Source organism: Musa acuminata, chromosome BXJ1-6, assembly GCF_036884655.1.
Source record: "Musa acuminata AAA Group cultivar baxijiao chromosome BXJ1-6, Cavendish_Baxijiao_AAA, whole genome shotgun sequence".
Taxonomy (NCBI): domain Eukaryota; kingdom Viridiplantae; phylum Streptophyta; class Magnoliopsida; order Zingiberales; family Musaceae; genus Musa; species Musa acuminata.
The window spans coordinates 42237419-42251169 of NC_088332.1; the positions used below are offsets into that span (position 1 = coordinate 42237419).

Below are 13751 nucleotides of genomic sequence, written 5' to 3' on the forward strand. Positions count from 1 at the left end.
CTGATTGAATTAAGCTTTTGAGTAATAAAGGTCTCTCATCTTCGTCTCTCCTATTTTTATTTTGTACATTCGAAATCTAACAATACTGAGTTAATAAACACTTAGTAAGCGTCATATAGCTGCTCACTGTCTCGATAACATAGTGTAACTGTTACTCCGAGAAAGAATACATATTAGATAATAATATTAATTGATAGAGAATAATATTCTACCAACCATCCAACCATTAATTATATGATACTATCTCTCACCTAAAATTATCATTCCCAAGATGGCTATGAGAAAGGAATGGTCTTTAACTCCTTATTGGACCGATTAATTGTTCTATGTTATAAACGTTTAGATCCTCATCCTATAAAAACTTTGAGAATGAAGATTCAAATCCTCATCGTAAATGATTTTTATATCCAAAATAGAGGTGGCATGTATACTGTGATTAACTCAAAAGTAAAATCTTGAGATCAAATTCTACCTTACACATGTTTTCCCATCATAATCAATAATATATTTTCTTGATGATGGTCCACAAAAATGCTGATTAGTTTAAAAGCAAGCCTGAGGATTGATTGCCTATTGCACAACAGGTTATAATGGAAATGGATCTTTAACTAAAACCTTGTTTCTCACATCATATATTATTCTTGCATCATATATATGGAATGGACATTATTGTTAGTAAACACTAGAATGATGACCTCAAAGACAAATGTAGATGAGCAAGGAAAGAAAACAGGCAGTACCATAACTAGTCGTCCTAAGAGCTCCTCCTATATATATATAGATAGATAGATAGATAGATAAACCTTGTCCTTCCGTAGCTATAAGTCGATGAAGCAAAGTAGCTAACTCGGCTCAGGAGCGGAGGAGACTCCGCACGATCTCAGCCTGCGCGCTGCTGATGTCCATGGTCGCCATCAGCTCCGTCAGGCGGTCGCTAAGATCGTCGACGTCCCGGTGGAGGCTCTCGATGTAGTTGCATGTCTCCTGTAGTAGTTTTGCAGCTGAAGCCTGCACATCAGTCATGCATTGCATGCAAGTCTAAACTTCATGTTGAAAGCTTAATCTGTAACATGCAGCGATCATGGCGGTTCAGTAAACTTACTCTGCTTCCGCCTTGACGGCTGGTTTCGGGAAGAAGAAATCGGAGCTTCGAGATTAGCTCCTTGATCTCCTCCTCTGAGATCCTGGACCTTCTGCCAGACATCGGTGGAAGGCGAAGCGAAATCGGGGTGAGAGAAACAAGCAAGGGAGAGTGTGAGAACTTTGTGTGAGGTGGTCAAGAGACACCCACTCCTTTCACTGTGAAATAGAGCTGAAGAGCTCCGCACTGGCGTTGGGAGGCCCAACTCTCTCTCTCTCTCTCGACAGTTCCTGTAAAGACTTGGATCATGGATTCAAATTGATCGTTTACCCTTGCAATAATGAATTGAGTGGGACGCAAAATACAATGATGTGATGTGTTTTTCATGTTCGCTACTGTCACATTCCATCGCTTTTTACAAGGTTGAGGGTGAAAAGATTAGATTGCAGCATAGGCCAATAAACGAAGGGAGCCCCCTGCGGTCGTCTGCATTAATTAAGCAGTCAGGGGTGCAACTGGCTGATTTCAAGTGGCTCACAGCGTGCGTGATGGATTCTCTGTAGTCAGGCACATGGGCTCATTTCAAGTGGCAGCGATGGTTGCCCACTGGGTTGGGCGTCATTCTGCGGGACTCCATGTTTACAAGATCGAAGGAGGAGTGTTGTGCTCATTTCAACTCCTTCGTGTTGCATTAGTAAGTACACAACCATTATTTTCCATTGTTGTGTTTTTGGCAAGTTAATGTGTTGTGTGATTGGAAAACAACAGCCGACCATTATTCACCAATGCGTATGTAGTGGAGAATGAGTGAATAAAATGAAAGTGATCGATCGATCAAAGAAAGAAGCGGAGGAGGAGCACACCAAACTCGATGTCTCCGTCGGACATGATTGCGAAAGGCGCACTCGCATTGCGTGCTTAGGCTGCTCACTCCTCGTTGGCACCCACATGTGATTGTCTCGCGGCTGCGTTGAACATAAACTGCATGCATGCATAAGGCACAGACGAGGACGCAGAAAAAGCGGCTGACGAGAAGGGCGTTCACCTAAGCGTGATGGCGCCACTTCACGTGAAGCAAGGGACGAACAATTGGGTACCACTGTCTTCTCCAGATTAAACCTGTACTATGCAACCTGTAAAAAGCTTTACGAGCGTACACAACTCCGAGGGGCCGATAGGGTTGATTGTCCATGTCTTCCCTCGGTGCTAAAGCCGTGGAGATGGCGATATGGCATGTCGCAGGTGATGCAGCATAACAAATGCTCATCGATCGTTGCAACTTGACTAGAATAATGTTCGAGAGTTTCTATATACACTTAAGCTTGGATACCACAAGTTGTGATCATGGACCTAAAATATCAGCATCATAAAGGGATTTCACCCATGTACGCCCATGGTTTTATGCAAGATAAGGCTTTGGGACTGGTGGCGATTAAACAAGACTCTGTGATGACCCGTTGCAGATAGCTAATGTTGGTGTCGATGTCGGCAATAAATGCATCACGTTGGTTGTTGCAGGTGCGTGATAGGTTAAAGCACCGGAGTGGATAGTCTCTTTACCCCATTGTGCCTTCGTCGAAAGCCTTTTTTTGACGTTTTGTGCAGCATCGATGGGGGATAAAATCAATATAACTTGGATCGTTCGAAACCGATATATCCGAATTCATCTGAGACTCTTGTAAATTAATTTTAAATCAATATTTAGTAGATTTGGGAGCTTTTTTTTTTTTTTTTGTGTGGCAAACATCCAATCTTTCTAAGCTAATAATTTAATGAAACGCTTGGTTAATTTTGAACATTTAGAATATGTTTCTTTTGACAGAAATTTTGTCATTGATGGATTTTTTTTATTGTTGAAGCTTGTTTTAGATTTTTTTATGTTCTCTCATTAATATATGTACTCATTGAATCATTGAATGCATACAATTATATCAACTGATGTTTGTTACCGGATGATAAGGATTATATGCTCATATATATATATATATATATATATATATATATATATATATATATATATATATATATATATATATATATCATCTTTATATGTTAATTTTGTAAATTTCCTAAATAACAGTAAGGTTACTTTACATTTTATAATTATTAGTTGAATGGGTAATTTATAAGAAAAAAATATAAAGTAATGTATTATTACATTATCAACTATAGAAGCTGATTTTGTGACATGCTTTGACATTATTAATCAAATTTTTTAATTATAAAATTTTATGTCAGAACTCAGTATAGTCAGACTCAATTGATAAATAATTAGATATGCTTTGTGACATATTATAGTAATTTTCTTCTTTAAGAATAGCAAATACTTTAGCAGTTATATGTATTATGGTATAAAGTATTTAATAATTAAAAAATCTAAAAATAATTAATGTCAATTAAAAATTTTAGATCCATTGCATTAATTATTAATCCATTCATTAAGGTTTTACAAAACAAATATATTTTTACGATTGAGTTTATAAGCAATTTATAGAAGATACAATAATGTGAGTGGATATTATAATTAATATTTTTATTTACATAATTAAAATTATTATGGTTCAAAGTAATAATAAAATTATCTTAACAAGATAAATTAATTGGGTCATTTTAAATGAAATGCTAACAATATTGGATACATAGATGAAAGTATGACATCAATGACATATAACCACTATTGATAGTCAAACTAATATGGTATTATGTTTATTAGATTTATTGGTCTATTTTAAAAATAATAATAAGCATATATAAAATATTTTTTAAGTTTTAAATTCTAATTAAGTAAAAAAAATTATTTATTTATTTATTTATTTATTTTAATTAATTTTTTTATATCTTATCAATTAATGAGTCAAATGGGAGAATGTTAAATTTTGTGGCTCTGTCTAATTAGACAAGATATATTATAGATATGATTAAATTTTGATTATGATTATCAATAAATTAAAAAAAATTAATTATGGTAATATTTTTTGGGAGATGACATTGATGGAAATAATTCTTCTAATTATTTATTTTAGACCCTCTACTTTCGTCTATAAAATAACAACACTTTTTAAAGGCGAAATAACTTAACCAGTTAATGAGAGGATTATAAATCTTCTCTCATCTTTTCTTTGTCCGAGAAAATGAGCGGAACTTTCATTACATATCGATATCATTGTGACATTTGAATCTTGATGATGCATCTATAAATTAGATAAAAACTTTTTGATAGCATCAAAAGGTATATATCGTATATTTGATTTATTATTATTTGATTTTAGTTTATGACATTACAAGTTTTTATATAAAAATATCATATTATAATTTTATGCATATAATACTCGATTAGCCTCCAATAAAAATCGAGAGAAATGAAAGTTAGAGAGAAGGCATTAGAGTCATGAAGATAATAAGAACAAGAGAAGGTGACTGTGACAGAAGGCCACTGAGATGGAGAAAGATGGAGAATGAGAGGAAAAAGATAAGATTGAATGGTAAAACGGGTTAGATAGATTATCGATAATTTGATCATTAAGTATAAAAAGATGACCAATGAAATCCAATCCTCCATTCTAATAGTTTTTTAATCGATTATTCTCCACCCAATTTGAATTAATCGATATACCACCATTTGTTGCGATTCCTACCCTGCCCGATTTATGTTTCAGTGCATGATCCTCGTGATGAGGGATCTCAAACAGATCTCTCATCATCATCGTGTGATCTCAAATGAACTTTAGTTTTTTAAGTATGTGGAAAATTGGCTTTAATTTTGTAGAAGATGATCGATTATAACTTCTTAATATGTGACACGAGTAATTATAATTTATTTTTTGAGAATCTAAACGTATGTGACATGACTAATTATGATTTATTTTTTGGGAATCTAAACAGGAGAATTCTTACCAAAGACATAGAAATATGTGTAGAGTCATATCTTATGAAAAATAATTTTTAAATCTCTAAATTTTAGAGTTATGTTCCATCATTCTATATACGAACACTAATCATTATAGGGATAAATTTTAAATTATAATATATAGTACACTAAGATACTCATCAATTATGTTCTTTGGTCAATCAATCAATTTATTAGTCTCATCATCAAAGGTAAAAGAGATTTTATACCTCTTGATTGATCATGATAATTCTTACCATTAGAGAAAATTAGATATTCCTCCTAAATCTTACAAATCCCTTTTTTTTTTTTTGTAAATCTCACAATTTATAAGATTGATTTGATTATATTTTAGATGTACACAATAAAAACAATAATCAAATACAAAGTTTCTATTTCCAAGCTTTGCAACTGTACCACACCATGTCCCATTTATATCAATAATCACCACAGAGAGTAGCTTACATGATGATAATAATACAACTATAGCTAGATTTCACATGGCCCAATATTTATGCACGGGCAAAGGCTCGAGTCCAAATACAAGCCAACACAAGCAGAAATCTGTTTGCAGATTTAGGCACACGAGCGAGATAATATAATTATATTGTGCTCACGAGCGCACAACCCACTTTTAAAGCTCATGTTTGACTAACCATAAGAGTGCATGAGGAACATACCAACCTTCACCTAACACTCCATAAATTAGGCATTGCAAAGCTTTAGTGTTGCTTCACGGCCCTATATAGACTAACATGAGCCAGCCATATGGGTCCAATCGAGACATGGTGAGCTTAAAATTATGACTACACCTACCATAAGGTCATGTTTGACTAACCATAGTGACCAAACCTTAGGTTATTCTTGTCATCTAGCAAAATCTATGAAGAGTTATCTCAGACAATACACAAATAATTAAATAGATTTAAAACAATTATTTATAAGGACAAAATCTCCCGTTTTATTATTATTATTATTATTATTATTATTATTTAGTAAATATGAAACAATTTATGTTTTTTATCAGAGAAAAATATATATCAAATAAAAACATCTTAGAAATAAAACCACAATAGAATTATGAAAGGATAAATTTCCGCTTTTATTTCTTATTTCAGTCCATAATGTTCGGTTCGGTTCTGTTCGAACCGATTTGAACCCCTCAAGGAATCGGGAGGACTGCAGTCGGTTCAAAGACTCTCTTAATTTATCATATTTATGAAAAGTGAAAGAAAGTACGACTTTTCTAGATACATTTTTCGAAAAATATTCTAATCTTTTACTTATTTTCCGAACCACCGAACCCGAGAGATCCGGCTCTGCGATGGAAGCGGAAAGCGTTGGGCCGCCGCCCCGGGAGCGGCGCCGCCTTCTCTTCCACCAGATCTCCGTCCTCCTCCTCACCTTCTCCGCATACGCCGCCTTCCACGCCTCCCGCAAGCCCCCCAGCATCGTCAAGAGCGTCCTTGGCCCCGAGGCGCCGTCCTCATCCTCCGGCGGCGGCGGATGGCCGCCCTTCGACGGCCCTCGCGGACCCCATCGCCTCGGCGAGCTCGACCTCGCGTTCCTCTCCTCCTATTCCTTCGGGATGTACCTCGCCGGCCATGTCGCCGACCGCGTCGACATCCGCCGCTTCCTGGCCCTCGGGATGCTTGCCAGCGGCGCCTCCACCTCCGCCTTCGGCGTCGCCTACTGGTGGGGCGTCCACCGCCTGAGCTTTTTCCTCGCCGTCCAGGTGTTCAGCGGGCTCGTCCAGTCCATTGGGTGGCCGTGCGTTGTCGCTGTCGTCGGAAACTGGTTCGGAAAGTCGCAGAGTCGCGGGCTCATCATGGGCGTCTGGAACTCCAACACCTCCGTCGGGAACATCCTGGGCTCCATCATCGCCTCCTCTGTGCTGGATTTCGGGTGGGGTTGGTCGTTCCTTCTTCCGGGGCTTCTCATCACCGTTGTCGGAGTCTTTGTCTGGGCGTTCTTGGTCTCTGATCCAGGAGATCTAGGGTTTGAATCTGTTACCGTGGAGATCGAGATGAATGAACCTGGTGTTGTAGAATTGGAAGATTTAGATCAGGCGATTGGGGAGGAGATGGGTCTTCTTGAATCGAAGGAAATGCATGAGGCGGATCCGGTGACAGCAATTGGATTCTTGGAGGCATGGAGGTTGCCCGGTGTGGCACCATTTGCATTTTGCCTCTTCTTCTCCAAGCTCGTGGCATACACATTCCTTTATTGGTTGCCATTCTATATTCGCCATACTGGTACGTCTGCATTCTGTTATTTCAGCTTTTGGGGATTCACTTAAACTCTGCTATATTTATAGAAGATGTTTACATGTCCCAAAATTTTTGCGGATGGCATAGTTCAGATTTTGGACAAACTGCTTGAGATAAGCATAACAAAAGATCTTTCGATATTATGAAATATAACATGAAAACATCAGAAGCATCTGAAGCATAGATTTGGATTTAATAGAGACTTTGACTTTGGAGACATGAATATAGATTGCTTTGCTACCCCTCAAATCCATGCCTACAAGAAAACTTCGCAAACACAGAGAGGAAGTATGCATGTTCATTATATTTATCAATTGTAAAATCTTGCAGTTCTATGTCATACATGTGCTATTTACTACCACGAAAATTTCGACTGCTAGTGTTTGCAGAAGGCAGTCATAGCAGCAGCCATGGTGTCCACAATGGTGGTTTTGGCATAGGCACCATGCTATGAGATGAGATGCGAATGATATCACTTTTGAAATAGCTAGTGTTTTATTGGCCTCAAGGCTAACATTGCATCCGTTATATTTTTGCCCAGGGTGGAGAACTAGTGAGCTAATGATGGAGATGATTTCAAATAAGACAGTGAAGAGCTAATTCTAGTTGATATTTTAACTGATTTCCTTAATATATTGGATTTATCTATTTTTTATGATTTTCAGTTAAACTTTTATTCTTAAAATTTTCTAGACCTCTTAATGAGTATTTTCAGATGATGATTCACTCATCACTAGATACACCAAAAAATGACATGATGAGATCATTCAACAATTAAATTGTGAGTTATCAGCAACCAATACGAAATGATCAATGCTGAGATCGAAACATAGTAAGTTTCAATCAACTCCGATTTTGACAATATTGTTGTAAACAAGACGGTGACTGCAGTATCTTCTTTGTGTCTACAAGATAAAAGTATGATTCAACCAATCCCTTTAGCTTCAATAAGATAATACACCCTCTCCCTTATTTAGCACATGTTAGCGAGGAATTGATATCAATTGGATGATTATGAGGATGACAGCTCCCACCAAGTGGTCAGACCTAATAATGTCTGACTTTAGCTGTAAGATGTGGTACCTTTAGCTCAGAAAGCCAAGATGGACACTGAACTGACTTTAACACCATCATGTCAAATGACTAAATCAATGTCTCGAGCATATGATCAGTATCAACCTGACATCCTTGGCACTTCACTAGTTCACTGTGGCTAGCAAAGGTCCGAGGAGTGGTTGTCTAGTTGATAGGTGTAGAGAAAAATATTTACTTGATGGCTATCCTTTGAGCTACAACTTATAATTATTGACCTTCAAGGACGGCCTTACGGGCCTCATATGCTGCTTCTGGAAGCGAAGTCATCACCATATTGCACTCCTAAATCCTCCCCAAGTAGCTATCCTTGCACCAATTGGAAATACCGAATCCTCAATAGATTCTTTGTCGATTCTTTGCTACTTTCTGATGGTACATTTGGTAGAGCAAAGACATATTACTCATCAACAGGCGAAGATCGACTCTTCTAAATTTAATAATGTGGATTTTCAAGGTTGACCTTTTCTTGGATTATATAAGGATCCTTGCAGACTAAAAAGTTGCCTCAGCATTCTTACATTTGGCACTGAACTTGCTTGGTACAATCATTGCCTACATAGAGTGTGAAGATCAATTACCTTCTGTTTAAGGAGGCTATCCTAGTGCTCTTTGGTCGTACAATTATGGTCAACCAGATGACAGATTTTAATCTACTTGCATAATAGTTCACGCGATGTGATATCAAGTGATCTTAATAAGAATAGTAATTTTGCTTGCAAGTTCCATAAGGTGGTCTAAATCTTTTCCTAGCAGATTGAAGTACTGTTTATTGACAGATAGTGTCTTAAAGGCCTTCCTAGAAGTGATGGTGGGTTGAAAAATATTCCAATATTGTCAATCCTCAAAGCAATTTTAATGTCCAAGAATGCTCATTGTTGAGTCTAGGCTAACCATGCCTTAGGTTTTCCAGACCAGTATAATTATTCTTAGAAATCTATTCAAACCTAAAATATCAAATTTGGCCATGGCATATTAGGCTTATTAGGCTCTTATGATACCCAAAAACATATTTATAGAATGGCTAAGGAACAATATATGTTGCCAAAGTGAATAGCAGTGGATTTTAGGACACAAATGTAAAGAGCCTAGTAAATTAATACTTTTGGACCTTAAAGATGAGGAGAAGACTTGGTTGTCGTGAATGCTTGATAGAATAAAATGAAGAGCCTCAAGGAGATTCCATGCAGTCCCAACAGTTTTACTAAACTGATTTTACAAAAGTGCTTTTGCATTCCATGAAGCTCTACTTTTATGGTTATAAAGTTCATGACTTGTATTAAGAATCAAATGGTCATTACTCTAGTGGATATAATGTTGACTTAGTTTTAATAACAGAGAGACCTTCATGCCTTGCAACAAGAAGTGGATCCTTCAGAGAATTGTTAGGCAGGATATTGGTGGTTTAATTTTTCTCCCTTTTGAGAGGTTGTTAGGGGGATCCTTCCCCTGATGTAGCCCTTGCTTCTGGAGTCCTCCCCTATTTGAGGGGTTGTTAGGGGATCCTTCCCCCTAGATAATGAGGTTTAAGAATTAATAGAGACTAATGCATTTATTACTTTGATCAGAAAGATCAGACTTTTTTAACTCACATATATGTATATGAAGCATAGCATCATCAAGACTTCAACCATACCATGTCTCTGGATGCCTTCAACCACTGACCGGTGAGCACTGGATGTCTCTCCAAAAGTAGCTTTGAAATACTTAAAACTATGGGAAGATGTCAATCAATTTCATTCACAGGAGAAAGCAATTTAAGTTGAAGAATATTGACGAAAAACCAAAAAGTGGGAATGGTAAACATATTGCGACTTACATAGTACTACCATTACCACAAACTAGTAGCAGGCCTAGGATCAACTCAATACATCTCAGCAAGCAATCAAATATTTCAGTCTTCTAAAGCCTCCAACTCCAGCAAAAACACAGTTGTTCACATCTGAAGGCCAAGCTCTAGGCTTTTGAAGTTTCTGGGAATTATCTCTAAATGGTTTCAAATAATTCCTTTATCAATATTACATATAAATGAATAAATAGAGATCTAACTGTGTCTTAATTTATTAAGCTATTTCCCAACAATTCATAATTATCACCTCAGGGATAAGATGAGGCTGAAAAGGCAGTATTTTCATTATGTATGTTTTTTTTACAACACTCGGAAGGGGGTTCTGGTGAACACATCCGCAGTCGAATGAGTTGGCCTCATAAAAGGGTTCTATATCGAACATCATAGAGCCAACCAAGCGGGAACTAGGTCTGGCCAAGTTAGAGGCCCAACCGTCCTCTAAAATAAGGGCATGGGTTTGCAACTTGCTCGTTGATTGGGCTTTGTATTCAATTGGCCTATGATTTGACCTTAGTTATTTGAGCATGCAAGGATGCTGGATTGATGTCTATTCTGACTTATGTAATAGTTTGACTGGCTTCATTCAACTTTTGATGAGTTAGTTCGATTAGAAGTTAATTAAATACAACTTGATTTTTAAATACTTATTTCAGTCTTAAATCTACCAAAAGTCATCTTGAAGGTCTAAATATTAGTCTCAAATCTATAAAAGGTCATCTTGAAGATCGACCTGCTTATACGAGGTTAGGGGTAAGTCCAAAATGGATGACAATTTGGACTCCCTTTTGGACTTAAAGAGGCTTATTCTTTTCTATATGATGGCTAACCACCCCTATAGACCCGAGTAGGAGTAAGTCGAGGGAAGGATGATGTTGGTGATCGGTGCTGATGGTACATTTTTGCTCCAAGTCAGGTTAGTAGGGTCTCTAATCTTAGTAGTCTATTTACATGATGGTGGTAAGCCATTGGGTGATGTCTTGATGATTATTTCCCCTATAATTCTTCTTGTATCCATCTCTTCACTCTGCCCATTAATCTACCTATTTTTTAAACTTATCTGTGTCTTATGTCTCTTGGACGGTATCATATTTTCTTGAAAATAGATGTTCAATAGAAGGTGATAATCTTATCATGTGACCAAAAGGTTCTCATGTGGTATACCACCCTTATTTGGGCTTGTTTGCATCATGGTACATGCCTGGATGGGCATGTACTGCACGTATTAGAAAGTATGCACTTTGTGAAGGACTCTTGAGGGGTTGAAGGCAACAGACAAATTATAAACTCTGGATGATGTAAACAAGCACACCGAACCTTGTTTCAAAGTATGAAACATGGACATGCCAGCAAAAGTGGGACAAGTAGATAGACATCCGAAAGTCTAATCATATGATCCTGAGACTAGGTAGTGTGTATTAAGAGAATGTAATAGGAACTGAAATTCGACAACAAAAAGTAGCTGCTTTCAAGATAATTTCAACCAATAGAATGTGTAGTAGTTCCATCAATGATCATATGAAGCATGCTAGACCCTGCTCAAACAGACTGGAAGAATACACACATATCAAGAAGATGGACATTGAATAAATCCACTAACAGCCAACAAGATTTTGCAATTCACAGAAGTCTGTTGTGTTTGCAAGTTGGATCAGCTCAGAAGGCTGAGATTATAGAACATATGTGCGGTAAATTAATGTTTCAAAGACAACTTCAAAACTCATGAGACATTGATAATAATTCTGAATTTCACGGCACAATCCATAGAACAATCAATTGGCTTCTTCCTAAAGGAGTGATGATGCAGAAATTCATAAATTTAAGAGTGTGAATGAAATGAATCTCGTTGCTCGCTACAATGTTGCAGAGTAACAATTCTGTGTACTTCGCTTGGATTTGATTGGATTTGTTGCTAAGCATATGCTGATCTTCTGTCAGATTTAAATGCCATGCTTAGTGTTAAACATTTACCATTTCTTATTAGTATATTAAACAAAAGCTCTTTTAGTTTGATCAGAATCATAATTTTATATGCTAACCTATATTCAATGTTGTCAAACAATAAGTGATTAGAACTAATGATGGTTTCATTCAAATAAATCCAATTGTAACAAAGTATAATTTAGTTTTCAAGTTTTTAACTGGAATCTTATAAAATTTAGATTATTTTGAAACTTACTGTCAAGAAAATAGCACAAGTCATGTGATACATTATTATCCTAAAGTTACATGTCAGTGAGAAATTTTTTTTTGAAAGATTGTAATAATAACTCATGCAAATATTTGTTGTAGATGTTGCTGGCAAGCATGTATCACATAAAAATGCAGGAATCCTTTCAACAATTTTTGATATTGGAGGTGTACTTGGTGGAGTTTCAGCTGGATTAATGTCGGATAGGCTTGATGCCCGTGCTTGTACTTCTATTTTTTTCCTTTTCTTCTCAATCCCAGCGCTTATTGCTTACAGATCATATGGAAGCATATCAATGCAACTCAACATTAGCTTAATGTTTCTTTCCGGATATTTTGTTAATGGGCCTTACTCGCTGATAACAACGGCAGTTGCAGCTGATTTGGGTACTCAAGACGTGATTAAGGGGAACTCTCGAGCATTGGCCACTGTTACAGCAATTATAGATGCTACTGGATCTGTAGGGGCAGCATTGGGACCTTTGCTTACAGGCTATATTTCAACTAGAGGATGGAACAGTGTATTTCTGATGCTAATCTGTTCAACTTCTCTAGCAATTACCTTCTTGATACACCTTGCAAAAGCTGAAGTTAGTAGCAAAATGTGTGAAAGAAAGTCGACTATGACATCAAACAATCAAACATAGTGAGATAGGCATACCACGCATGTATTGAGAGCTCTCGTGCTTATGTGTCACATTGTTATTCTTTGTACCAACTGTACTAGTAATATAGTTGCTTTTTCTTTATCCATTTTGAATCTGTTTTCGATACACATTCTTGGAGCTGGATGAAGGATGACCTCCATGGATAACGTTTCCTTGCGGTTCATCCCATGGTTGCCCCTCAGAGATTGTACTATCTAAGCGTGATCTTCCAGTTCCTCAATCTGTTGTTTTGTCTCAAAATTTTCCAATAGATTGATGATAATATAAAAAAGTGATTTTATAATTTATTATGGTGTTTGTTCAATTTAGCACATTTTCAGCTTGATTTTGAATGTAAATTTAACAGCATTCATTATGACTGTAACTACATCTTATATTGTGCATTTTACCTTCAAATTTACATATACACTGACAACAATAGATTGTATTATTAGTAGAATGAAAATTTAATATTCACCAGCAAATATGAGGATGATTGTGACTCTATTCAGTGATATTTTTGTGTTGATGTCCTTCATGGATGAAATTTCAGTTAACCATGTGTCCATGGAAGCTAACAAAGCAACCAGACATGTCAGGACTTGAAGATCCATTTTTTTGGCGGGAGGACCTTGCAGTACTACTAAGAGTGCTTTTGCTTTTGGTAACAAGAAAAAAAGAATATATATATATATTCGGCACGTGAGTAGTGCTCGAAAGATATGAAGCGGGCGTTTGG

At 36.7% G+C, this 13751-nt stretch overlaps 2 protein-coding genes across 2 annotated transcripts; one reads left to right on the forward strand and one right to left on the reverse strand.

Moving 5' to 3' along the window:
• Nucleotides 1-611: 611 nt before the first annotated feature.
• LOC135677859 (transcription factor ILI5-like) lies at nt 612-1357 on the reverse strand. The gene is made up of 2 exons (XM_065190273.1): nt 1103-1357; nt 612-1008 (listed from the first exon to the last, which is right to left on the reverse strand). The coding sequence occupies exons 1-2, from the start codon at nt 1202-1204 to the stop codon at nt 853-855; spliced, it is 258 nt and encodes an 85-aa protein (XP_065046345.1). The 5' UTR covers nt 1205-1357; the 3' UTR covers nt 612-852.
• Nucleotides 1358-6201: 4844 nt separating this feature from the next.
• Nucleotides 6202-13118, forward strand: LOC103989508 (putative glycerol-3-phosphate transporter 5). The gene is made up of 2 exons (XM_009408377.3): nt 6202-7222; nt 12468-13118. The coding sequence occupies exons 1-2, from the start codon at nt 6292-6294 to the stop codon at nt 13010-13012; spliced, it is 1476 nt and encodes a 491-aa protein (XP_009406652.2). The 5' UTR covers nt 6202-6291; the 3' UTR covers nt 13013-13118.
• Nucleotides 13119-13751: the final 633 nt, after the last annotated feature.

What these genes read in the sequence shown, in the direction of transcription:
- LOC135677859 (XM_065190273.1), bottom strand. Translation starts at nt 1,204, where the DNA reads ATGTCTGGCAGAAGGTCCAGGATCTCAGAGGAGGAGATCAAGGAGCTA. An exon ending in GCCGTCAAGGCGGAAGCAGA is followed by an intron (nt 1,009 to 1,102) that starts GTAAGTTTACTG and finishes ACTGATGTGCAG; the next exon opens with GCTTCAGCTGCAAAACTACT.
- LOC103989508 (XM_009408377.3), top strand. Translation starts at nt 6,292, where the DNA reads ATGGAAGCGGAAAGCGTTGGGCCGCCGCCCCGGGAGCGGCGCCGCCTT. An exon ending in ATTCTATATTCGCCATACTG is followed by an intron (nt 7,223 to 12,467) that starts GTACGTCTGCAT and finishes TATTTGTTGTAG; the next exon opens with ATGTTGCTGGCAAGCATGTA.